Consider the following 24689-nt stretch of genomic DNA (forward strand, 5'->3'; position numbering starts at 1 on the left):
CCATAACCTATTGAAATGTCATGCTATACAGTTTTTAGCCCTGTCACTCAGTGTTGAAGAATCACATTAAAAAAATTATAGTATGCGGATCCGTAACCGGATCTTCACCAAAACCTAATCAATTCATCCGTGTCACACACATAACCTGCCCACCAATTTTCATCCAAATCTGTCCACATTTTTTGGAGATATGCTACATACAAACAGACAGACAGGTGAAAACATAACCTCCGTCCACCTTCGGTGAGGCGGAGCTAATAATAAACTATTCTGGACTAAACATTATTTTTCCAGCATCTCCATGGATAGATGATAAATTTTAACTGTTTCATCAGATATAATTATTAGACGTCAGAACTAGCTCCATCGGGCCAAATTAAACCAGATCTTGTCACATGGACTAGGATAATAATTAACATTAAACTGACAACGATACATACAATGCTTACTGTGTATTGTTTCACAGGCGATATAATACACAAATAAACTTGTGGAAGAATAAACACCGACAGCAAAAACAATAATCTATATCCCAGAGAAAAAAAATCATAATTATGACTTCCTCTCTGACTTGCTAGGAAGTTATTTATTCCTCTTTGCCTGCATTCTCAGAACACAATATAGTAACAGTATTTATTTGACCTTAGTCAAACATAATAGCTTACATAATAGACCTTATGGCTTTATTATTATTGTTCAGCTGAAAGAAATGTTTAGTTATTTTGTTTGAATGAGTTGTCCTGCTGCACATCACGTGAACTTGTGACCAGGTTGGTTTGGCAGCATGACAAATGATTGTAGCAGCTCTCATGCTGTGAGCATGTGAGGCGATACCATTATGGTTCTTTGAAGTTTTCACCAGCATGTGGGGGTGGTGGTCAGGTCTTAAAAAAAAAAAGTTCCTCTTGATCATTGCTAATAATTGGTTTTACACAAAAAACTACATTCAGGGTTAATATTTGTCAAGGTTATTAAACTTCCGGGGGTGTAGACTTGAGCTATGAACACCTGTCAATTGACGATGGTTTTCTCCTGTTAGACAGACAAAAGTGCCTGTCCCGGACAGTTGGACAACAATTAATGTTAAGCCCTGCTAACACAAAATTAACAAAACAAATTCAGACAAATACCGGGAGAGTTACAGTCGTGGCCAAAAATATTGGCACCCTTGCACTTTTTTCAAAAAATGCACCATTTCTTCCAAAAAATTGTGAGATAAAAACATATTTTGGTATCCACAAATGTATTTCTTTGGTTTGCAGTGGAACAAAACAAAAAAGCTGAAAAAATTACTAAATCTCAGCTTATTCCACACAGAAATCCTAAAATGGCCCAGACAATATTATTGGCACCTTCTAGAAGTTGTTAGAAATAATTAGATTTCTAGCAGGTGATTCTCCTTTACTTTGGAATTGAACTCACCTGTGGTGAGTTGCAGGTGCCTGCAATATAAAAATCACTCATTCAACCAGTTTGAATAGAGAAAAGGAGTCATTCTGCTGTTTTGTGGCACTGTATGAGCATGGAAAAAGGAAAGAAAACGAGAGAATTGTCTGAGGAGGTCAGACACAAGATTGTAGCCAAGCATGGACAATCTCAAGGCTGCAAGTCCATCTCCAGAGAACTTGGTGTTCCTGTGTCCACTGTACGCAATGTTATGGGGAAGCTTAAGGCCCATGGCACTGTAGCCTGTAGCCAACCTCCCAGGACCTGACCGCAAGAGATAACTTGATCGAAGATTGCAGCGAAGGATTGTTCGATTGGTGGAGAAAGCACCTCAATCAACTGCCAAACAGATTCAAGCTGACCTTCAGACACAAGGTATGACAGTTTCAACTCGCACTCGCACTTTTTGGTAAAGCACCTCATCTCTATGTTTACAGAAAACAAAATGAAGCCTTCAACGAAAAGAACACCTTCCCTACAGTCAAACATGGAGGAGGTTCAGTGATGTTTGGGGTTGCTGTGCTGCCTCTGGCACTGGGTGCCTTGAATGTGTGCATCGCATCATGAAATCAGAAGATTAACAAGGCATTTTGGAGCGCAATGTTCAACCCAGTGTCAGAAAGCTGGTCTCCATCGAAGGCCATGGGTCTTGCAGCAGGACAATGACCCAAAACACACTTAGAAAAAGCACCCAGGAATGGTTCAAGACAAAACGCTGGACTGTTCTGAAGTGGCCAGCAATGAGTCCAGATCTAAATCCCATTGAACACCTGTGGGGAGATCTAAAAACAGCATTTGGGAGAAGGCACCCTTCAAATTTGGGAGAACTGGAGCAGTTTGCACAAGAAGAGTGGGCCAAACTCCCATTAGAGAGGTGTAGGAAGCTCATTCATGGCTATAGGAAGTGCTTGACTGCAGTTGTTTTGTCCAAAGGCTGTGCCACCAAATATTAAGTCCAGGGTGTCAATCATTTTGTCAATGCCATTTCTTTTTATTTTCTGATATAAAAGGATATCTTTAGTTCTGGATCAAAAACAACGCTTCTGTAATATTAACAGTGAAATAAAAAATTGTGGAGACCAAATAATTTTGTCAATTTCAACTTCTTTTTAGAGAAAATTGTGCGATATTTGAAACAAGTGCAATGGTGCCAATATTTTTGGCCACGACTATTTATCGCAACAATGCAATGCCCACCCACCTGTGAACGATCTTTTTACTCTCCAGGTACGAGAGGGCAGTGCTCAAATGGTACATGTACAAAATGAGCGTTGCTAGGTCCAGCGTGTATTGATTTGCTTGAAGGTACGAGCGCAGCTGCATGGATGAGAATGAGAAAGCAATCATGAGTACAATATACTTCACTGACATCCTTTGCAAACGGAGTGTCTCAGCAAGAAAATTTACCATAACCAACTTGAAGGGAAACCAAATTCCAAATTCAATAACCGAGTATTCCTAGATTACATTGACATAAACAACAGTGAGAATTGCTTTACAATACGTGTCCCCTACCAATGTGATATTTTCTAAGTACAAAAAGGGCAGAACTCTGAAAAATTTACCAAATTCCATGAAACTCCAACATGTTCTGTAGCTTATCATAATAAAGCCATGTAGCAAGTTTCAGTTGAATATGTTAAAACCAAGCGATATGTAAAAAAAAAAAAAAAAAAGGTCTGAAAAACCACAGGTGGGAAGGACAGACGGACAGATGGACCGATAGAGAGCAAACCTATAATCCCCTCCAGTGAAACTGGTAGGGAACTAATAAATAACCCACAAAGCACAGCGAATGCAACTTGGTAATGTCCCAGCAATATGGGACTTTTGGAATGGCATAATCAATCCCAGAATGCTCGGTGCGCATTACTACTGCGCCTGTGCAGAGACCCTGAGAAATGGCGGTGTCCGGGGCGAAATAAAGTATTTCAATATGTACGAGATAAGGGTTGTAAACTAAAATTGTTCACAAAGCTTCTTAAAGAAGCTGGAAATACTTGGGAAAGTACCCGAGTGAAATGGCTGTGCCTCTGCACAACGGAAGACTTGGAGAACTTTCTCAGCTCGATAAACGGACAGCTGCTTGTACTGCAAACTCCTGATCACGTGGGCCGGTGAAAGGCCCGAGTGGACGGGCATGTGCTGCACAAACCCCCCGACGGATCACCACCAATGAATGGACTGTGTATTTGGATTAGGTGCGTCTGAACACCCATGGGAAGGACATATCTGGGGCTTGTGAATGTACAGGTTAAGTGTAAAATGATGATATTTACTATTAATCCTGTTGTGCGGAAGCTACGGGACCTGTGAGTGCTGTTATAAATATATTGTTTGGTTGTGGGGCTACAATAAAAATTATATTAGATTTTTGCATTTATTGCTAAAAAGAGAAGTGTGTGTGTGTGTGTGTGTGTGTGTGTGTGTGTGTGTGTGTGTGTGTGTGTGTGTGTGTGTGTGTGTGTGTGTGTGTGTGTGTGTGTGTGTGTGTGTGTGTGTGTGTGTGTGTTATATACACTGCGACTGCTGGTTTGTATTAACAGGAAATGGTACAAGCCCAACTGCCCTCATCCACTGATATTTCTCATATTCCTATATTTCCACGAGTCCGATTTGCATTCAGGAACAGAACAATTATGATTCAGCATTTTGAAATTGCCACTCTTTCAACTGAATGTTTAAAAATTATGGTTAAAAGACTATCTGAATTACGGATTTCATGTTAGCAACGGCAGGTTAAAAGTGCCCAGCGAGCAGAACTGAGGCATTGCGAACACACATACACGTGCATAAGGCCTTGATTAACATTCATACATCATTTCGAAAGACCCATACTTCTGTGGCGGCAACCAGGTCTTGCTTCTGTGGATTCCTGAATGGCTGTGAAACATGTGTGTCACATGTATTTTCACAGTAAATGAGGGAAAGACGTGGATGCTCCCTGCCCACCCCTTCCCCACATAAATGACTCGGGAATTCACTCAGTTGCATTGACTGGGCATATTCTTTTTCATCAAAGGATACAAAATGAAAATTCAATAATGGTCAAATATAGTGATTAATTCAGTTTTGGAGTTTGAGTTTAAGTTTGCTTCGTTTCCCGACAGGTGAAAACTTTCTGGACTGTAGATGCAAAGACGTATGCTATAATAAACTGCGCATTGTAAATCTTTCGTCGAGTTCATGGACAAAATAAATAAATAAATAACACCCATTCTTATCATGATGCATCACAATGGACAATGAAGTCCAAACATGTATAATTATGCTACTGTGCTAATCATTAACAAAGTAATCATAGTTTTAGTACAACTGATTACAAAGCAAACCCTTTAGACAAGCAAGCAGCGGGTTCTCACTGCTATCTCCCTCACCATGCAAACACACTCTCTGGCCTTGCTAACAATAGCTACTCTAGTCCCAAACGGTGCATTGGGCCATAATTACGTGAACATTAAGAGGTTGTACAAAGCCATTAATTTTCTGATTCACATCATTTTTTGAGAATCTTACAAGAAAGGGGGGCGTGAAACTTGCTAGTGGGGCATAATTCAGAGAAGACAATGGCGATGTACGCTGTGCAAATGCTTTTATAAGTACGGGCTCTCTCAGGATAGAGATAAATAGGACAATCGAGAAAGGTGCTGACTCATGCCCTTATGTTTCTCTTCTAAGAAGTCACAGTTGTTTTGTGATTTGATGTGATTTGATCAAAGAAATCTTGGCATGTTCTCAATATATGTTGATATGAACATTCTGTTCATTTTCTGGCAGTTTTAGTTTTTTTAATATTAGTATTAGAATTTATTGTTTTGGGTATTAATGTTTGATTTTATAACGAATGACCTCTGACTTCAAGATCAAAAACTGATTGTCAATTTCCCTCAAAATTTGCATACGTGCACAGGGTACACATGAGCAGGTCATGGGCCTAAAACACATTTGGCCCGCTATCCCCACACCCTTCTACGAACACAAGGGCGGGGCGACAATGCCTATGTTAGTTACGGTGCATATTAATATTTGTGTAGCTTTGTTGGTACTTAAAAAACAAAAAGAAAGGATGACTTATTGTTCTACAGTCTGTCATTTACTATGGTTAATTACTTTCTATCCATTGTGAGTGTCAACTGTTTCTGCTTCTTGGTCACAGCTGCTGTTGATCTGAATTGAGACCACCTAACCTGTTAAAGTTGCTTCTTCCTCTCAACCTGATTTTCTTGAGTGCTCTGTGCCTGCCTACTCTTTTGATGTGCTTTCTAACTCTGCTCGGCACGTATTGCGATCAACATGTCTGTGTGGTGTTTGTCGGAAGAATAACTCGATAATACGAGCAGCTATAACCACCAAATGTATTGTACACAAAGACACGATTATCCAATACTCACGTGCTGGCCAATAGCTGAGGCATGAGTAAATATAGTCCTGGACTAAATTGATTTCTTTCTTTCTTTTCTTGTGAGCTCAAAGTTAAACTCATCCGTGACATTCACATTATGAAGCTCTGTATCAAATATGGCGATTCTAGCTGCCCTCTTGGCCCAGTTATTCTGCCGACAAACAGACAAACCCACAGAAAGGATGATCGCAATACTCACGAGAGCCCAACCTACGGTCACGGCATGAGGAATTACCCAATCAGAAAGTTTAGAGCCTGCAAATTCAAAATTACAAATAACGCTATAATTTCTTCTTTGGACTTTTCCTACATTTCTGGCCCAGTTTACAAAATGTAGATCATTGTTATGGTAGTTTTGACAATTATTTTGTCAAATTGTTATGGTATATGTCAAATTAGACAATTTGACAATTTCCACACAACAAACTGTAATATGATCCAGCTAAAATTGTAGTCACCAATGACGTTTTTGGCACAAATTCGGCAACTTGACAGCTATTTAATAATCAGCAAAATCTCTATAATGTGATCAGCTGTAAAAAAAGGGTGAGATACACAGAATTGAACGGTATTGAAGGACCTCCATAAGCATCGATGCAAACAGTATAGTGACATAATCTGCGAAGCTGGCTGAATACAGAAGTCACTCGTACTACGTTAGGAGTCATAACATGAGTGCACATGTAAGTTTAATGTTATTATGGACACTACCGGATGCATCACAGCTTTGCATGAGATTTACCACTGTGCAGCGTTTACATCAAAATATTCTCAAACAATGGATGCCAATACAAGATTCCATTCATTGATTCACAACTTTCTTAAGTGGCACAGTCTCACTGGCAACAGCAGCTTTGAAGCGTCCTCTTGGCTATTGGTTCACGAGTTATCAGAGTGACCACTATATTTGTCATGGGTGTGTGTCTGTGTGTCTGTGTGTCTGTCTGTCCGCAGCATAATTACCCGATGATATCATCCGATCTTATCAGCCCTGGTGTTGGGCTAGCGGCTAGGGTGCCGGCTTAGGATCCTAGGATCCTGGGTTTGAATCCCGGTCGATCGCTGAATTAACGCCAGGGGGGTTGACTCAGCCTGTCATCCTTCCGAGGTCGGCTAATTGAGTACCAGTTCACTGGTAATTCCCTGTTTGTCGTTAAAAGGCGGCAAAAAGGGTTGGCGTCAGGAAGGGCATCCGGCCGTAAAACATTGCTTCAAAAAGGGGGACCGAAAAACAACAACAACCACGGTTCCCGAAAAAGGCCAACCCTCGCTTTGCGGGGAAAAATGGCCTCTAAAAATGGTTTTTTTTTTTATCCGATCTTAATGAAACTTGGGTGGGAGGTTGATATCATGATCTTGTTGTGTCCTGCCTAGAGTGGGTGTATTGCGCCCATTGTGGGCGGAGCCACGCCCGAAAAAGATGTCTTTTTAGGGGGTAATCGAGTTCAAGCTACATCCTCTCTGAGGGGTTTGGTGGAATCTGACAGGGGTTTCGGTATTTGGTTAGGCCAATGTCATGTGTCTAGCACCACAGAGCTCGATTTTGCATTTTCGCCCCAAGGTCAAGGTCACATGGTCACGAAATTTGGAAAAGTCGATTTTTTTATGGTTTTATTACATTGTTCGCTTCCTGAAAGGGTGAAATGTCGTACATGATCTTATATTATCACATACATCATGAAATACGAGTTTTCCAACAAATTTCAGAATCTTCGACCTTTGACCTTTGAAGGTCACAAAGGTTAAATTTTCAAAGTTGTCGGAATCGAACCTAATTTTCGGTATTGTGTAGCTAACTATCCTCATAACTGATTATACATTCTTTTCTATCATTTCAAGGTCAGTAACCTTCGTTTTGAAATTTCCGGCCCAGCACCACACACAATTACGTACAGCTGGCTCTTAAAGGCCTGCACACGCAGCGCATTGGGGCCCTTTGTAAATAGGCATGTACACCGCATGTCGGGGGCCGACACCTGCCACGTGGGCCCCCGACCCCCCAGTCCGGGCCTGTTTTGGTTATAGTCCGTCCTTTGTCATTGAATACCGCTCGCTCGTGAACCATCGTCGTCTCCTGACTTGTTTCTTCTTAAAAATACACTTGAACCAATTTCATAAAACCATTAACATACAAATGTGTATGTATTCTGGCCTTTTCCAAAATTGGAATGAGATCTCTCAAAACACAACACCACCCAATTCAACGTGAACAAATTCAGCATTTTAAGCATCATTCTTGGACATGTTTTTGCCTTCAAGCTTAATCCAAAAAACAGGTCTGCTTCAACGTAACCTTCTACCATGACATCAGAATATGCAGGACACCAATAAGTAAAAGTTAGCACAATGCTTAATTTGAATAATAAAGCGCCATCATTTACATCCAACGAAATCAAAATACAGTGCATACTTTGCCCAAGTTTGGTCAAAATGCTATCACGTGGTTCACAAGTTATCATGGGAACAGAATTTTACCTAATAGGACCTCTGACCTTTGACTTCTTGGCCCCATAAACTAATCAGTTCATCTTTGCATCATTATACAAACTTGTACCAAGTTTTACTTAGATCTCTTCAACCGTTCTTAAGTTATCGCGGTAATCAAAACCTATTACAGACTATGGCCTTTGGCATTGGACTTTGTGACCCCAAAAACAAATTATTTCATACTTGCATCATAATACATACTTGTACCAACTTTGGTCAAAATCCCATCACTGGTTCACAAGTTATTGTGGTACCAGGATTTTTACCTAGCATGATTTCTGACCTTGGACCTCACGACCCCAAAATCGAATCAGTTAATCTTTACATCATTATACAAACCTGTACCAAGTTTGACTTAGATCCCTTTGGCCTTTCTTAAGTTATCACGGTAACAAAAGCCTATCACAGATGGATGGGCGGACAACCCGTAAACATAATGCCTCCAGCGACTTTGTCACGGAGGCATAAAAATTATCACTCTTTACTTTTAGCATATTTCAACCTCTTATCCCATAATCTAATCAGTTCTCTTTATGTCATTATACATACTAGTACCACGTTTGACTTAGTTCTCTTCAGCCATTCCTAAGTTATTGCGGTAATGAAAACCTATTATAGACTATGACCTCCGACCTTTGACTTCTTCACTCCAAAAACAAATCAGTACATATTTGTATCATAATATATACTTGTACCAACTTTGGTCAAAGTCACATCACTGGTTCAGAAAGTTATCACAGTAACAGGATTTTTACCGAACATGACCTCTGACTTTCGACCTCATGACCCCAAAATCTAATCAGTTAATCTTTACATCATGATACATACCTGTACTAAGTTTGACTTCAGCCGTTCTCAAGTTATCACGGTAACGAAAACCTATCAGGGACGCACGGACGGACAGCCGGACAGACAACCCAAAAACATAATGCCTCCAGCGACATAGTCAAAAAAGCCAATATTTATCTTTCTTCAATTGCATTTTAAAATCCAAACTGTTCAAAGCATTAATTCCTCATCAATTGTATAAAATCAGTATTTTGTAAAGATGAAAATCATAAAATGGACAAACTTATCAATCGATTAATTAAATAATACCACACGAAACCACCCACCTCTCCAAATGTGCACAACTCCATCACGATCCATATGGGTGGCTCCGATATGACTCCGATCAGCTTCACAATGTGGGGATGATCAAACTGCCGCATTGTTGCTGCACATAATATATTTCTAAGGTTTATGCCAAAAAAAGCACTGATTTTAAAGCCATAACCAAAAACTACAAGAAGAGGAAGAGGAACAAAGGATGATTTGAAATAATATTCACTATTTGCTCAAAAACTCACAGGCCTCCTGTAGGAATTTATCCCGGACACTATCTGAGTAACTCTGCTTGCATGTCTTCACGGCCACAGGCATGTAGGGATCTTCCTGCAGAGGGTGTGGTGAATCACTCCATGAGCAATGTCTTGTCTGTTAAAGCACCACACTCACTATGGCTCGTATAAAAATTTTGATCAGACGGAGGATTTTGCAAGGTCTGCCCTTTATGTCATTATAAAGCAAACAATGACCAGCGCATCAACTTGAAAAGAAGCGCATTGATAAATTATGACCAGATCAATCCATAGACACAATCAGTCAATCACTCTTGACATAACACAGGAAAAAGCCATTAGAATTGTATTTTTAATTCATTGAACTTTCAGCCGGCTGAAAAGTTAATAGAATCCCAATCGACATCAACCATGCTGACCACAACAAGATGAGCATTATAATTACTAGTCAAAAAGCCCGTTAAAAATGACGGGTTGGAACAGTTTATCCGACGGTACAGCCTCGTGAGCGTGCCAAATCTGAAACCTGAGCCTTACAAATTTTTGGGTCCTCTGGGTCTTTTGGGTCCTCAGAGGATTGGAGGGGGGGGGGGAGTCTTGCTTGCATGTCTTCATGGCCACAGGCATGTAGGGATCTTCCTGCAGAGGGTGTGGTGAATCTTCCAGGATTGGAGGGGGTGGGGAGGGAGTCTTTTGAGTTCTCTGGGTCCTTTCGATTAAGTATTTCAGTTACAATTGTGGGTGGTGTCAGGTCAGCTGTCCAACCAATGAGTGAGGAGCAGACATACATACATGCATACATACATACACACACATACATACATACATACATAATCACAAACACTTGCTTCATTATATATAGATGTAAAAACATTTTTTTTCCTCGTTAACAAATATGCCAATCAGGAGCGAAACATACATTGCTCATATATGTTCCCTTATGAACGTCACCAAACTGTCCCTCCCCGATGCACTGGCCCAGCTCAACAGTGTCTCTTGCAATCTCATAGTCTGCTGAAATGGGAATAGGTGGATGGAATAGAGAGAGGGAAGGGAGGGGATGGTTGGGAGGAATAGAAAAAAAACAGGTTTGGCACATAAGGTGGTCTCAAGCAGAGATGGCAGAAAACAAAAGGAAATACAAATTTCCAAAAATCCCAAGATATTTCGCATCACAGACATCCAATATATTCAAACATGCAGATTCAAATAAGAAGGACCAATGGGCCTGGACGATGAAATCACAATTTCCATATAGCATTATTGCGGTGCTCTACAATGCAAAAATAAAACACAAAAATGACAGCAACCACCATAGTGGAGCAGCTAATGAGGACGAAAGCTCGAACACATGTGCACATGAAATGGAGATGCATGCACCAAGCAGCAAGCTCAAATTTTACATTGCTGTTGTACCTTCAAATGCTCCAATGATTTCTGGAGTGCCATTAAGAGAAATGGCAAAAACAAAATCGTTAAAACTCGGCATGAAATAAAACATTTTTTAAACCTTTCCCAACTTCACCAAACATCTGTTTAAGGAACACTCAAGACGAATCAATCTCTAACTATAACGGCACTCAGTAGAGCGCATACCTCCACCAGGTTGAACAGTTTGCATTTTGTATACCAATGATAGGCTGGATCTGCATACGGACGTGAACCAAAATCGAATAGACTTGTTCTTGTCAACTACCCAACTCATCCACATAGTTTTGTCATAACTCGTCCACAACCTTTCGAAATATTGTGCTATATATCCTTTTTGGCATTCATTGGCGAAGAATCACTTTTAAAAAAAATTCAACTCTCATATCCGGATTCAGATCTTCACATGATTGGAAATAAGATAATTGGTCTGTAGTTAAGGGGATCTGTATTTGCACATTTTTAGGCCATCTCATCTCAAAACGCAAAGAGACGCATTTATTAAATGAGTAGTGACGTCCAGATGTCCGTCCGTGAGCCCGTCCAGTCATCTGTTAACTTTTTGCAATTTTTTTCTACTCCTCCCTTATCACCTGGCTGATTGGTCTGAAACTTGACACTTGAATACAAGACAGTAGCCCGCACAATTGTTCCGGTTTAGATGTTTCGATTTCGAATCATGGGGGCTTCCAGGGTGGAGGTGGGATTACACCCTGAAACTTTGGATCCCTACTCTTCCCTTATTTACCAAATGATTGCTCTGAAGCCCAATACAGCCCTTCTACTTCATGGTCCGCATAATCGCTCAGTCTTAGATATTTCGATTTCGGATCAGAGGGGCTCCCAGGGGTGTCCCCACTAAAAACAGCAGAGGTCAGAACTACAACTTCAAGAGACAACTGTCAGCTCATTGGGGCTACTTTTTATGTAATACTGTGATGTTGGCTGATTTCCAAGCAGATGGAAGATGACCCGTGGTAAATGACAAGGTGAAAAGAGCAGAGAGAGAAAGATCAAGAGCAGCAGAGCAGGTTTTTAGGACAAATGAGCTGATGCCATCCGTTCCAGTTGCAAAGTTAAGAGTCGAGTGCTGCCAGATGATTTTACACCTTCTCCGGTGCAAAAGACACAGAATTCAGGAACAGTTGGGTATCACTTGGAAGGGTGGGGACAAAGGGGTTAGGGGCACAAGATTTTGAAGCACACAGAGTATTGAGGCATTCAGCCTTGTCATGAGCAGTCTTCAAAGTGAAGGAAGAGATGGAAGGGGAGCATACACAAGAGACAGACATGTCAACGTACCATCAGATTTTAGAGATATCGTGTTACATATCGTTTTAGTGCTATCACTCAATCATTTTTGGATCCGGATCTTCACCAAAATCTAAGCATTTCATCCTTGTCAAACACCCAACCTGTCCACCAAGTTTCGTCCAAATCCGTCCACAACGTTTTGAGATATCCTGCTCACAGACAGACAAACAAACAAGGTGAAAACGTAACCTCTGTCCACCTTCAGTGGCGGAGGTAAAAGACTATTCTGTCTTATTCATTCAAAAATAGCTCGCTGCGAAAGCAAAAGCCTTGAACAACAAGCATTCTGAGTATTGCGCTGCAATACATGTCCCCTACCGGCAGTCTGTCGTCCGGAAAACTGTTGGGGAAATTACCAAGGGTTATTTACCCACAGGTTCTGAATCGCTCCCAATCACTAATTACCTCAGGACGGGCTCACCTGTGATTCGCACTCGGGACTTCGATTTATACACCTTGCAGACAGGTCAGCAGAAGCACGAGAAAATAAGTCGTCGATAAAGAACCTTTCGAGTCGCTAAATATCAGTAATTTATTATATTTTCCGGTTCACGATCAATGATCGATGTGTATATACAGTCACGTGAAAAAGTAAGTACACCCCATGTAAAGTTTTTACTTTTTCAACATACAGCTATTTTATCTTCATTTCAACAATATTGATAGATAAAGGTGATATAATGTAACAAATATCATGAAACATTTACATTTTGTAGTCCATTGTATAATTTCAATAAACATAAATGCAAATTTCGCATGTGGAAAAAGTAAGTACACCCCTACATTTCTCATTTCTTCAAACACCTAAAATTAAAATCAGGTGCACCAGCTCAGGTGCAAATGATTAGAACATCATTAGAGAGGATCTTGGAGGAACCTGTCTTATTTAAACCTCAGACATTTAGTTTGGTTTGCTCTTTGTTGTTGAAATGTGCGGCGTCACCATGCCGAGATCAAAATAACTTTCTGAGGCCTTCAGAAAGAAGGTTATAGATGCCTACGAGTCTGGTAAGGGATTTTAAAAGATCTCCAAACAATTTGAAATCAATCATTCGACTGTCCGGAAGATCATCTACAAGTGGAGAAGATTCCAAACAACTGCCAACTTGTTCAGACCAGGCCGCCCCAGCAAGTTCAGCCCGAGAGCAGACCGCAAGATGCTGAAAGAAGTCTCCAAGAACCCCAGAATGTCATCACGGGACCTACAGGTAGCTCTTGCCACTGCTGATGTCAAAGTGCATGAGTCTACCATTAGAAAGAGGCTGCAAAAATTTGATCTACATGGGAGGTGTGCCAGGAGGAAACCTTTGCTGTCCAGAAAGAACATCAGGGCAAGACTAAAGTTTGCCAATGAACACCTAGGCAAAGACCAGCACTTCTGGAACAATGTGCTCTGGACAGATGAGTCAAAGGTAGAGGTATTTGGCCACAATACCAGAAGACATGTTTGGCGAAAACCAAAGACAGCATTTGACCACAAGAACCTGATACCAACTGTAAAGCATGGTGGTGGAAATATTATGGTTTGGGGCAGCTTTGCTGCATCATGGCCTGGGCAGCTCACCATCATAGAATCCACTATGAATTCTTCATTGTACCAGAGGGTGCTTGAGGATAATGTGAGGCCATCTGTCGGAAAGTTGAAGCTCAACAGAAGGTGGACCTTGCAACATGACAATGACCCTAAACATACCAGTAAATCCACCAAGGAATGGCTGAAAAGAAAGAAATGGAGGGTTCTGGAATGGCCAAGTCAAAGTCCGGATCTAAATCCCATCGAGATGTTGTGGGGGGATTTGAAACGAGCTGTGCATGCAAGAAACCCCTCAAACATCGCACAGCTGAAATAATTTTGCATGGTGGAGTGAGCAAAAATTTCTCCCAATCGATGTCAGAGACTGGTAGACAGTTACAAGAAACGCCTACTTGAGGTTGTTTCTGCCAAAGGTGCCATTTGTCACACAATGGACTACAAAATGTAAATGTTTCATGATATTTGTTATATTATATCACCTTTATCTAACAATATTGTGAAATGAAGATCAAATAGCTGTATGTTGAAATATGTTGAAAAAGTCAAAACTTTACATGGGGTGTACTTACTTTTTCACGTGACTGATATGTTGCTCGGCTTGGCTCTGCCCCTCCCGAAAGCACGCGCTGTGTCGCGCTTTTGACGTTCGCAGACGAGGCTGAGGGCGCGCAGTGCGGCTTGAGGAGAACTCGAGAATAAACAAGAGATATCCATTTTTTAAATATTTTCGTTTAATTAACGATATCTGCCGAACCACGTGCCCTATCGCAAATTCCAAAAGGACATTTTAGTAGGCTGACATGCTGAACAGATCTGTGAAGTTTCCCCTCGATTGGATCAAAAATGACGGAGGAGCTCGGTTTTAAAGGTTCATGCTTAAAAACGTCATAACTCTGAAACCATGTGACGCATGACGTCATGCTCACTGACTTTTTTGTTCGTCATGGGCATGCGATTCTGCCTGCAAAGTTTGGCCTCAATCTGTTCAGCCGTTGCAGAGAAAAAGGGGTTTTCGTGTTTTCACAAAAACAATATGGCGGCCGAACCACATGACCTGTGACGTCATAATTACCATTAAAATATTCTACAGACCGAGTGCCCCCTACAGTGAAAATTTGAACTCAATCGTTCCTATTATTCGTGAGAAATTGTTTTTTAAAGGAAATTAAAACTTAAAATGGCACCGAGTTAAGGATCATCAGAATTATCAGAATTCCCAAAGTTCAAAGTGCCATAACTTTGTCAAAAATGATCGAAACGTCGTGAAGTTCGAACTTGATATGTAACTTATCATGAGGAAACGATATGCCAAGTTTGAAATCATTAGCATTAAGCATTTAGAAAAAAAGTCCGGAAAACTGGTCTTTGCGTGACAGACTGACAGACTGACGGACGGACAGATGGACGGACGGACAGACGGACAGACGGGCGGACGGGCGGACAGACGGAGGGATGGCGTGCAAACCTATAGTCCCCTCCGCTGTACACCGGTAGGGGACTAATAACTAGAATGGCACTCGGTAGAGTGCTCAGCCTCGCATCGCTCACTCATTCATTCTGAACAAAAATAGCTTCTGAACACGCACCCTATTAACATCATGAACCCACTGCTATTATGGTGCGTATACCCATATCATCCATGCACCCTATTATGTCACAGTTTCTTGGCATGGGTTCTGATGCCATAAATATATTTTTTCACTCACATCGCGTCGTAGACCAGATATATGATGTTTCAGATTTTTCTGATAAGGATGTCAAATCAACCAATTATGGCTGGAATACCACTTCACTGATGGCATCAATGTTATCATCATATATACCCCATGGAGAGTTGATTTGTCATGAGGCAGTTTCAGAGATGTCCAATTTTTTTTTTTTTTCATAAAATCCAATATGGATGCCATACCATGTGACCTATGACCACGTGAACCACGTGCCCTATCAAGTTATCACTAAAACATTCTCCATGGGGAATCGTTCCTTTTTTAAGTTTTGCTTTGGCCGGACAAGCGGTTGCAGAGATTTTTTTAAGTCAGAGGAAAAAAAAAAGAAACACACACACACACACACACACACACACACACACACACACACACACACACACACACACACACACACACACACACACACACACACACACACACACACACACACACACACACACACACACACACACACACACACACACACACACACACACACACACACACACACACACACACACACACACACACACACACACACACACACACACACACACACACACACACACACACACACACACACACACACACACACACACACACACACACACACACACACACTTGCAAAACAGTCTCGCAACCGATTTGTAGTGACACCAATAATCCAAACAAGGGGAATCTTTCATAAAATAAATAAAAATAAACTTCATAGAGAGGTGTCAACAGAACATGCCTTGATAAAAGTAGACGGTCATAAAGGCCAGGGCATCCAGAAGTACAATTCATCCACTGACAATAAAACTGTTTAAAATCAGTAAATCACAACAAACTGTTAAAATCAGTCACTGGACTCACTAGAAGGCATGTTGCACACATCATCATCGTCGACGATCTCCGCATAGTCGTCTGTGTCTGCAGCCAAACCATGTCGTTTGGTTGATAGAGAAAAAAAGAGAAAGGGTTAAACGATCCATTGATTATGAAATTCAACTCGATCTTGCAGGTTAAACATTACTTTAAATTTAAAGCACAACAGTTATACAGGCTCTCCATTTCTTCGACAGAGGAGTCAAAGTATCATGGAGGTATAAAAAGGTTTTAACACCAGTTGGATCTATTTCGTGCGGCCTTTGCAGTAAGCAATGCTACTTATAGAAATTCACACCTTCCCCATTGGAGATGCTATAATAATCAGTCTGTGTGTTAGCCAGTGAGTGTGCTAGTGTGTGAGCCCACATACAGATCTACTCTCATATAGATCGTTCATTTTCAGATATACTATGATCTATATACAAATATGGTTCTGCACTGATGCTCAGTCTTGTTTCACAAGCTTCCCTCGGCAACCACGACTTGGTCAACCATAAGTGCACACTTTGAAAATATCATTTTGCTGTGCAGCTGCAAAGCTCGAGAAGGATGTACACTGTACAGAGCACCACATAACTCCAAAATAATTCATCTCGAGTGCAGGGCCTCTTTACGATCGTGGAATGGTCACGGTCACCGTCGGTCTATTCTCGATATTTCAATGCCGTTTTGTCTACCTTCAAAGTGACGATACTTCTTTTACTGCAGGCAGCCAGAAGATTATGATAATAATAACAATAATAATAATAGGGATATCCTCTTTATTGGATTTTTTTCATTAAAACACTTTGTTTTACAACATCTGTTTTATGTTGATTTGCAACATCTGTATTCTGTAAATTCAGACGTACTAATAAAACAACTCCAGAGAGCATACATAAATAAATAATAAATAATATGTTCATGCTCACTTAATCTACTGGAAACACCCGCTCACTCCAGGAGCACTTGAAAGTAGTTTCCCCCAACCTTACGTGTGTGTGGGTAGTGGGGGAGAGCGGGTAGTTGCACTGAGTACTAACCAACAACACGCATGCAAAATTTGGTGGAGATCGGGTGACAATCGTAGGTCTTACACCCCACCCCCCTCAAGGGGGGGGGGGGGGGGGAGGGGCTGGCGGGAGGAAGAAGCGAGGGGTATTTTTCTTCATTGTGCCCATGATGTAACCCTGGGTACAACCGAAACTTTGGTGGAAATCGGGCCAGCCCCGTTTTTTCCTGTGATTTTCAGATGTGTGTATACATACATTCAGATAATTGCCTTATTTAATACTAGGAGGGATACCTGGTGCTGCCCGATGCTGTTCTAATCTCGTTGGGTTTTTGAAGCAAGAATTTTTTGTTTGTTTTTTTGTGGAGCGTAAAACACATCCCTACATCCACAAAGGAACGTGGTCAGGTATTATTTGATATTACCTTTCAAATTGCTACAAAGGCTTGGGGCATTATAGAGCGATTTTTTTTTTTAACTCAAAAAATCCGACTTTCATTTTCCCAAACTTTTTTTTTTGCTGAAAACACTCCACGCACTTTGTGATGAACCACTGAAAGTTTGACGAAGATCCATTTCGCCATCTCGGAGAAATATGGCTACACACAGACAGACAAAGAAGTGATAGCAGGATTACCTGGGACCAACAATATAGTTTTGTTGTTGGGTTTTTAATTTTTTTTCCTGTTACAGGGTGTGCTGGGGCACAGTGGAACAAAATCACCAACCAATTAGATGGCTGTATTGATTGAAATCAGGAGGCATGACAACCAAAAACCCTCAGTTTAGTGACATATTTTGAACTTTGACCTGCAAAATCCCCAAAATGTCTAATCCAATATCTTTCACAGCATTCCTGTAAGAGCCCGTTTACAGCACCTTTGTGCCAACTCTAAACTTTATACACTCAAATGCAATGGAATGGCAAGGCAAAATTTTGATTTTGTGTTTCACATTTGTCCCCTTAAAGTTGGAACAGGAACCGCACAAGTGGGAAAAAAATGAAAAAGGGGTCGAGATATAATGCACTACGGCACCTCCTTGCCCAATTGAAAATGATGGGTTCATAAGTTAAGTGATGGTCAGCAAATGAAGGAAAGAAAAATCGGGAAAACAATCTGCCTTCAATTCCTGGAAGGGAGGACACATGATTACAAATACAGTGCACTATGAAAGGAAACATTGAGACGGCGGTTTGAAAGAACAGTTCATTCTCCAGAGCACAATCCTGCATCACATGATAATTCATGTGGGCCAGTGCGACACTCTTGGTACAATACGTCATTTGGAGAACATGCCAAGGAAAAACATCCACAGAAACTTATGGGTAGCAAAAGCCTCTCTCCAACTCTCTCCATCTCCCTCTCCCCCTCTCCACTTTTTCCCCCCTCCTGCTCTTTCTCTCCACCCACGCACACTCTCCTCTACACCTCCCCAATATTGTTTTTCACCATAAGTGTGTGAGCCTCCATCCCAACCCATCTCCTCCACTTGAAATAGCTTGGAGAGAAAAGATTTCAAACCTAGAAAACATCAGGTTGCATCAGATAAAGCATGGCGCTCACACGTCCCTTGAGCAGCAGAAGAGGTGTTTAATTTGGACAGGCACGAAACACACCTTGTGTGCTTCACATCCATTTGAAAAGTGATGCAAGAGCAATTGGGGTCCTCCTGCATTAGCGCAAAGCACTCCTCGCGAACAAAGACGCCAAATGACACACTCGTAGAACAGTCCCTTCGGCAATATAAATGGGGGGATTGTTTCTCTGGATTCTTTTGGAGAAACTGCCCTCAAGCAGCGTTTAAACGTTACACAATGTAATGATTCACCAGTGGCAACACCATGAAACAGAACACACTCTAGACCGGAGCTTCCTGGCCTACGCTTATCAATATTCTCCTTAACTAGAAGTAAATAATACAACCCAAACTAAACAATGGCACAGAGAAAAAAAACCCTTTCCATTTCCTGATCCAAGATGGCAATGTGTTAAATTGCACAACATTTTCAATCTCTGTGGTATTAGAGATGGTGGGGAGCAGGGGTTATGGGAGGAAGGACTGAGGTGGAACAGGGGATGTGGTTTGAAAGAAAATACAAGAGAGGGAGAATGCAAAGACTTGGTCTTGAAAAAACATGAAGTTAAATCCACATACGCAGTGCAACCTTCGAGCAACGCGGAGCACACAATGACATCACGATGCATGCAACAGTTCAGGCACACTTTACCGTCACTCGTGCTGCTGGCTTCGTTCCATGTAAGCAAGGAATGTAGCAAGACATAAGGACTGGTTACAAAACGGCTTCGGATGGAAAGACAACGATGCAACATATAGGGTACGACACTGGAGTTACCGGATCGCATGACGTCTTCCAATCCGCCTTGTGCACACATGCATGTTTGCAACTCAAATCAAACGTAAATAAAAGAGCCCTTGGTCAAAAAGTTTGCATTAAAGGTTTAGAAGAAAAGGAAAGCACCCACTTCAAACCAAAATGTTAGTTTGTCTCACAAACATGAAACAAAGGAGACTTTTAGACTTTTATCAGCAGGCCAGTGCGCACATGGGTACCCTTTGGTTCTGCTTGGGAACAGCTGAGAAAAGGAAGTAAGGAGCATCTGCTTGCCTTAGCCCACAAGAGGCAAACTGGGGGTCCTATGAAAAACAAAGTGGTATAAAAAGCGAGGGTTTGAGGCACCACGAGGGGAATAAACCCAGGGGCTCGGAAAATGGTTCAAACATAAAGTCCCAGAAGGCGTATTGGGGTAAGAGCATCACGTGGTTCGTCACGTTTATCCAAAACGAGGGGCTCTGTACATACCTGGCATGGCCATCTTCTTGCTCGCTCCAGAATTGACTGCATTGTTCTGTGCCCTACGTACAAGCATGACATAAGAAACCGGTAGCCCTGCTCAGATCAACCAACATGGGGAAAAAAACCCCCATAAAGTGCCACAAATAGGCAACCTGTCCTCATTACAGGCGAATGCACTGTACAAAACACACGAGCAATCATTCTTAAACAAATAGCTCTGCATGTCACTTTGCAGGCCTAAAACGAACTATCGATTTCCAAAGAAAGACAAGGAACCAAGCTGGAAAAAGCCTGGTTTCTATCAAACACAAGAATAAATACCCTGGAACTACCCCCGACCCAAGTCCAGCCCCAAAACAATCACATTTGTAGGACAATTTCAAAGCAGCAAACATGTGGAGCTTTGGCTTTTATTTTATCGGGAGAAAGAAAATCCAAGTGTCAACCGTAAAGCCAAAAACCACATCTCTGGAGTCGAGGATAACTCAAAGAAAACCCGAATAGCACAAGAGCTTATAGATCTCTGTGTACATAGAAAGTCAGCGATGACAAGATTAAAAAATAGAACGCCACTCAGTCGAGCGCATAGTCCCGCCGTGGGTCAAGTTGGAATAGTACGATTTCACAAAAGTTTGAGGGATTAGTTCAGTGACAACACAAGACAAGACAACACAAGACAGACACTGCACAGATATATATATATTTAGAATATATAGAAGATAATGTTAAAAAAAAAACAAGGCAATTTCACTTACATTTTCAGATTAAGCATTCAATTCTATATAAGTGAGTGTATTTTGAGGCATGTGTGACTTCAAATAAAATTGTAAGCCAGAAAAACGTCCGTTTCATTCCTTAGGGATACAACATGTAAAACTGGCCCAAACGTGAAAACAAAACTCACTCATTTTAAGTCGTACAAGCTAATGCGACCACTCATTCTTCTGGGAAGAATCCCGTGCACATGCTGGTCACACTTATAACTCACCTAAGTCTTTATAAGTTCATCAAATACTGACACCGCGATTGACATTCGCTGAGGTAAATGTTGATATCTCTTCTGAGGTAAAAAAAAAAAGAAAAAGTTTTAAAGCTTATACGTATCAAACGATACATTTTATGAAACGGGGAAACCAAATAAACACTTTGGTGGTTTTAAAATGACAGAATATGTCTATTAGGAAAAAAAAAAAAAGAAGAACCTTGAAGACGACGCTGCTAAACAATACCAACAATACTAAAACAATACTAACAATACTAAACAATACTAACAATACTAAAACAAACAATACTAAACAATCTAACGCATAACCACGAGTTTAAACTACATTTACAACAAATATGAAAACTATTTTCATATCACAATGTTAAATATAGAATATATAGAAGATAATGTTAAAAAAAAATGAGCCCCATCTTCCAATGGTAAAAAATCCTTCAAAATAATTCATCTATCCGGAATAATATCCTGAGCTTCACCAAAAACTAATCATTTCTTCCTTATCCCAAGGGCAATCATCCCACCAACTTTCATCCGAATCCGTTGAGAACTTTTCCAGATATCTTGTTCACGAACACACACACACACACACACACACACACACACACACACACACACACACACACACACACACACACACACACACACACACACTCGAATGCATTACTCCCTGGCGGGAGTAATAAAGCAGCACTCTTCGGATGACATTGACCGATATGCCTCCGCCGACGTTATTACATCATTATATATACATGTACCAAGTTTCATTTAAATCCAATTAGCTGATCTCAAGCATTACATTTTTACCTGACATGACCTTTGATGCACAAATCTAAATCGGTTCATCTTTTCATAATAATATACTTATACCAGGTTTCGTCAAAATCCCATCACTGGTTCACACATTAGCTCGGTAACATAATTGTATCTAACGGGACCTCTGACCTTTGACCTCTTGACCTCATAATCTCATCAGTTCATCTTTTCATCATTATACATACTTGTACCAAGTTTGACTTAGATCCCTTCAGCCGTTCTCAAGTTATTACGGTGGATAGATGGACAGCTGGACGGACAACCTGAAAACATAACCCCTCCTCCGACGGCATAGAAACAATTAAAATGAAACTATAACGGTACTCGATAGAGCACATACCTCCGCTAGGCTGAACAGGTTACGTTTTCATCTCACCAATAGGCTGGATCTGGATCCGGACATGAACCAAAATCAAAGCGACTTGTTCTTGTCACACACCCAACCTTTCCAACAAATTTTGACCAAACCCGTCCATAACCCTTTGAGATGTCCTTCTACACAATCGGCTTTAACCCAATCATTCAAAGGTGAAGAATTACTTTGAAAAATTCTCATATCGAGATCCATATTCGGATCTTCAACATCAAAACGATTGGTCCTCGGAACACTCCCAACCTGTCCACCAAGTTATTGTCCGAATCCGTCCATAACTTTTTGAGATGTCCTGTTCACAAACAGACAAACAGGGGTGAAAACATAACCTCTGCCCACCTTCGGTGTCGGATGTAAATAAACGCAATACCACAGTCCCTCTACAAAGCAAAATACAACCGTGTTCAGTAGGACAGCTAAGTGAGTGGTGAGCTCACCGATGAATCATCGAGACGGATTCTGGGCGTTTTATTCCTGAATCAAATCAAATTAAAACCACCATCTAGTACATTACCTACACACCTCCCACCCTCGACCCCCAATGGACCCCACCAATGGCCTCAGGAACCTCAGTTGGGAGCCACTGGCCTCTAACATCTTACTAACTTAAGGAATAGTAGGCTTACGGGGTTGGGAAGGCTAGGACCTTGAAAGCAGATCTGAAATATCCCTGTTTACAACGATGACAGGATAAACCGCTCACCTCATTTTGATCCTCTTAGCTTAAACTGCTTCTGGTGAGTATAGTGGACTCCAAACTGCAGATCAAACCACATCAGATCAATTGCTCAAGCGGAATGTTTTTTTTTTGCCAAGCAATAGCTACTCCGTGTCGAACAACAACGTCAAAAGAAAAAGTGAAAACCTTGACAAGTATACAAAGAGTTTGAGATCTCCGCACGAGAATATGCAACCGAGATGACTCGAGCAGGAAAATCACACAGAGGCACCGACATAACTACAAATGCAAAACGAGGAAATATTACCAGGTCATGACAAATTCACATTCATAATGATCAGACAAAGAGTCAAAAAAAAAAAAAGAGCCTCAAAACCTAAGAGTAAAAGGAATTCCAGAAATGCCAGGCATCACAGCGAGTATAGTGGATTGCAGGTAATGGCACTTACTTTGGAATGGAAGGGAGTGCTCTCTCAACCTCTGCGGAGAAACAAAAGCACAGTTTTCGACGCATGCTATTCAAAATGAAGAAAGATTGTGCAATAATGACCAACAAAAGATAATATCTGCACCGCATGCCACATCACTGAAGCTCGGTGAAATGCCTCAATGGCTCGGTGAAAGGCACAGCAATGCAAAACGCTGGACAGGGGGTTGGCCAATCAGTGCTTGTTACACAATGAGCAATCCAATAGAGGTGTGTGTAAACACCCGCTTCAAAAAAAGAAAAAAGAAAACACGTAACACCCAGACAACGGCCAATTACATATATATTGAGAAATGTGTCATTCAGGTCAAACTGAAGATTATGTAACCGTTTATAATCACAGAAATTTGTCAAAATGCAAAAAACCACCTTGAGCTGCTTGGTGATAAAACATCTGATAACATTACTAAAAGGAAACAGCACTTTGAAGGGATAACTTGAACAATTTCCAAATTTGGTTTTTCTGTGGACATGTTTACTGGTTAACAGTCATTTCAGTCTGTTGATACAAGAGAGAGATTCTGCTGCAAAAACTGCGGGAACACTCAAATTCCTTTATAGGGTCATTTTTAAAATTAAATATGCACAGTGAGTAGAGTTTGGGGAAGGCAGGAGAGTGGGATAAATTGAGGTAAATTAAAAAAATAATTAAATGAGAAAAGGAAAAGAAGAAAGGTGATGGGAGAAAGAAAGGGAGTAGGGAAGCGTAAGGGGAGTGTGGAGAGAGGAGAAATATGTTTGGGAAAATATAGGACTAAAGGAAGGGAGGGGCAGAGATGTAAAGAGAAGATAGGGAGGAATGGCGAGAGTAGAGAAATTCCACCACATTTGCATATATAACAAGTTATAGGAACCCTACTGCCAAACCCAAAAGTGAAACTTCCATAGGAGAGGTAGGTGTTCATTCACAATTGCTTAGACACAAGACAACTATGCCGTATGAAAATAACAAAAACAAAAACAAAACAATGAAACCACCCAACCAGGTATATAAAACA

The 24689-nt window shown here is 41.0% G+C and overlaps 1 protein-coding gene across 7 annotated transcripts in view; it reads right to left on the reverse strand.

Annotated features, from left to right (window-relative positions):
* The window catches only part of PTK2 (protein tyrosine kinase 2), a 160748-nt gene that overhangs the window by 36944 nt on the left and 99115 nt on the right, over positions 1-24689 (reverse strand). For 6 of the 7 annotated variants that reach the window (XM_068108148.2, XM_068108142.2, XM_068108144.2 and 3 more), the window contains exons 12-18: positions 23654-23684; positions 20343-20395; positions 16513-16569; positions 10595-10689; positions 9685-9769; positions 9451-9551; positions 2648-2763 (exon numbers count right to left, since the gene is read on the reverse strand). In XM_068108148.2, coding sequence (XP_067964249.1) covers positions 2648-2763; positions 9451-9551; positions 9685-9769; positions 10595-10689; positions 16513-16569; positions 20343-20395; positions 23654-23684 — 538 coding nt within the window. The remainder of the gene's footprint in view (positions 1-2647; positions 2764-9450; positions 9552-9684; positions 9770-10594; positions 10690-16512; positions 16570-20342; positions 20396-23653; positions 23685-24689) is intronic. The other variant, XM_068108145.2, reaches the window with a different exon arrangement.

The sequence above is a fragment of the Myxine glutinosa genome, unplaced genomic scaffold, assembly GCF_964187855.1.
Source record: "Myxine glutinosa unplaced genomic scaffold, kmMyxGlut1.1 SCAFFOLD_338, whole genome shotgun sequence".
Taxonomy (NCBI): Eukaryota; Metazoa; Chordata; class Myxini; order Myxiniformes; family Myxinidae; genus Myxine; species Myxine glutinosa.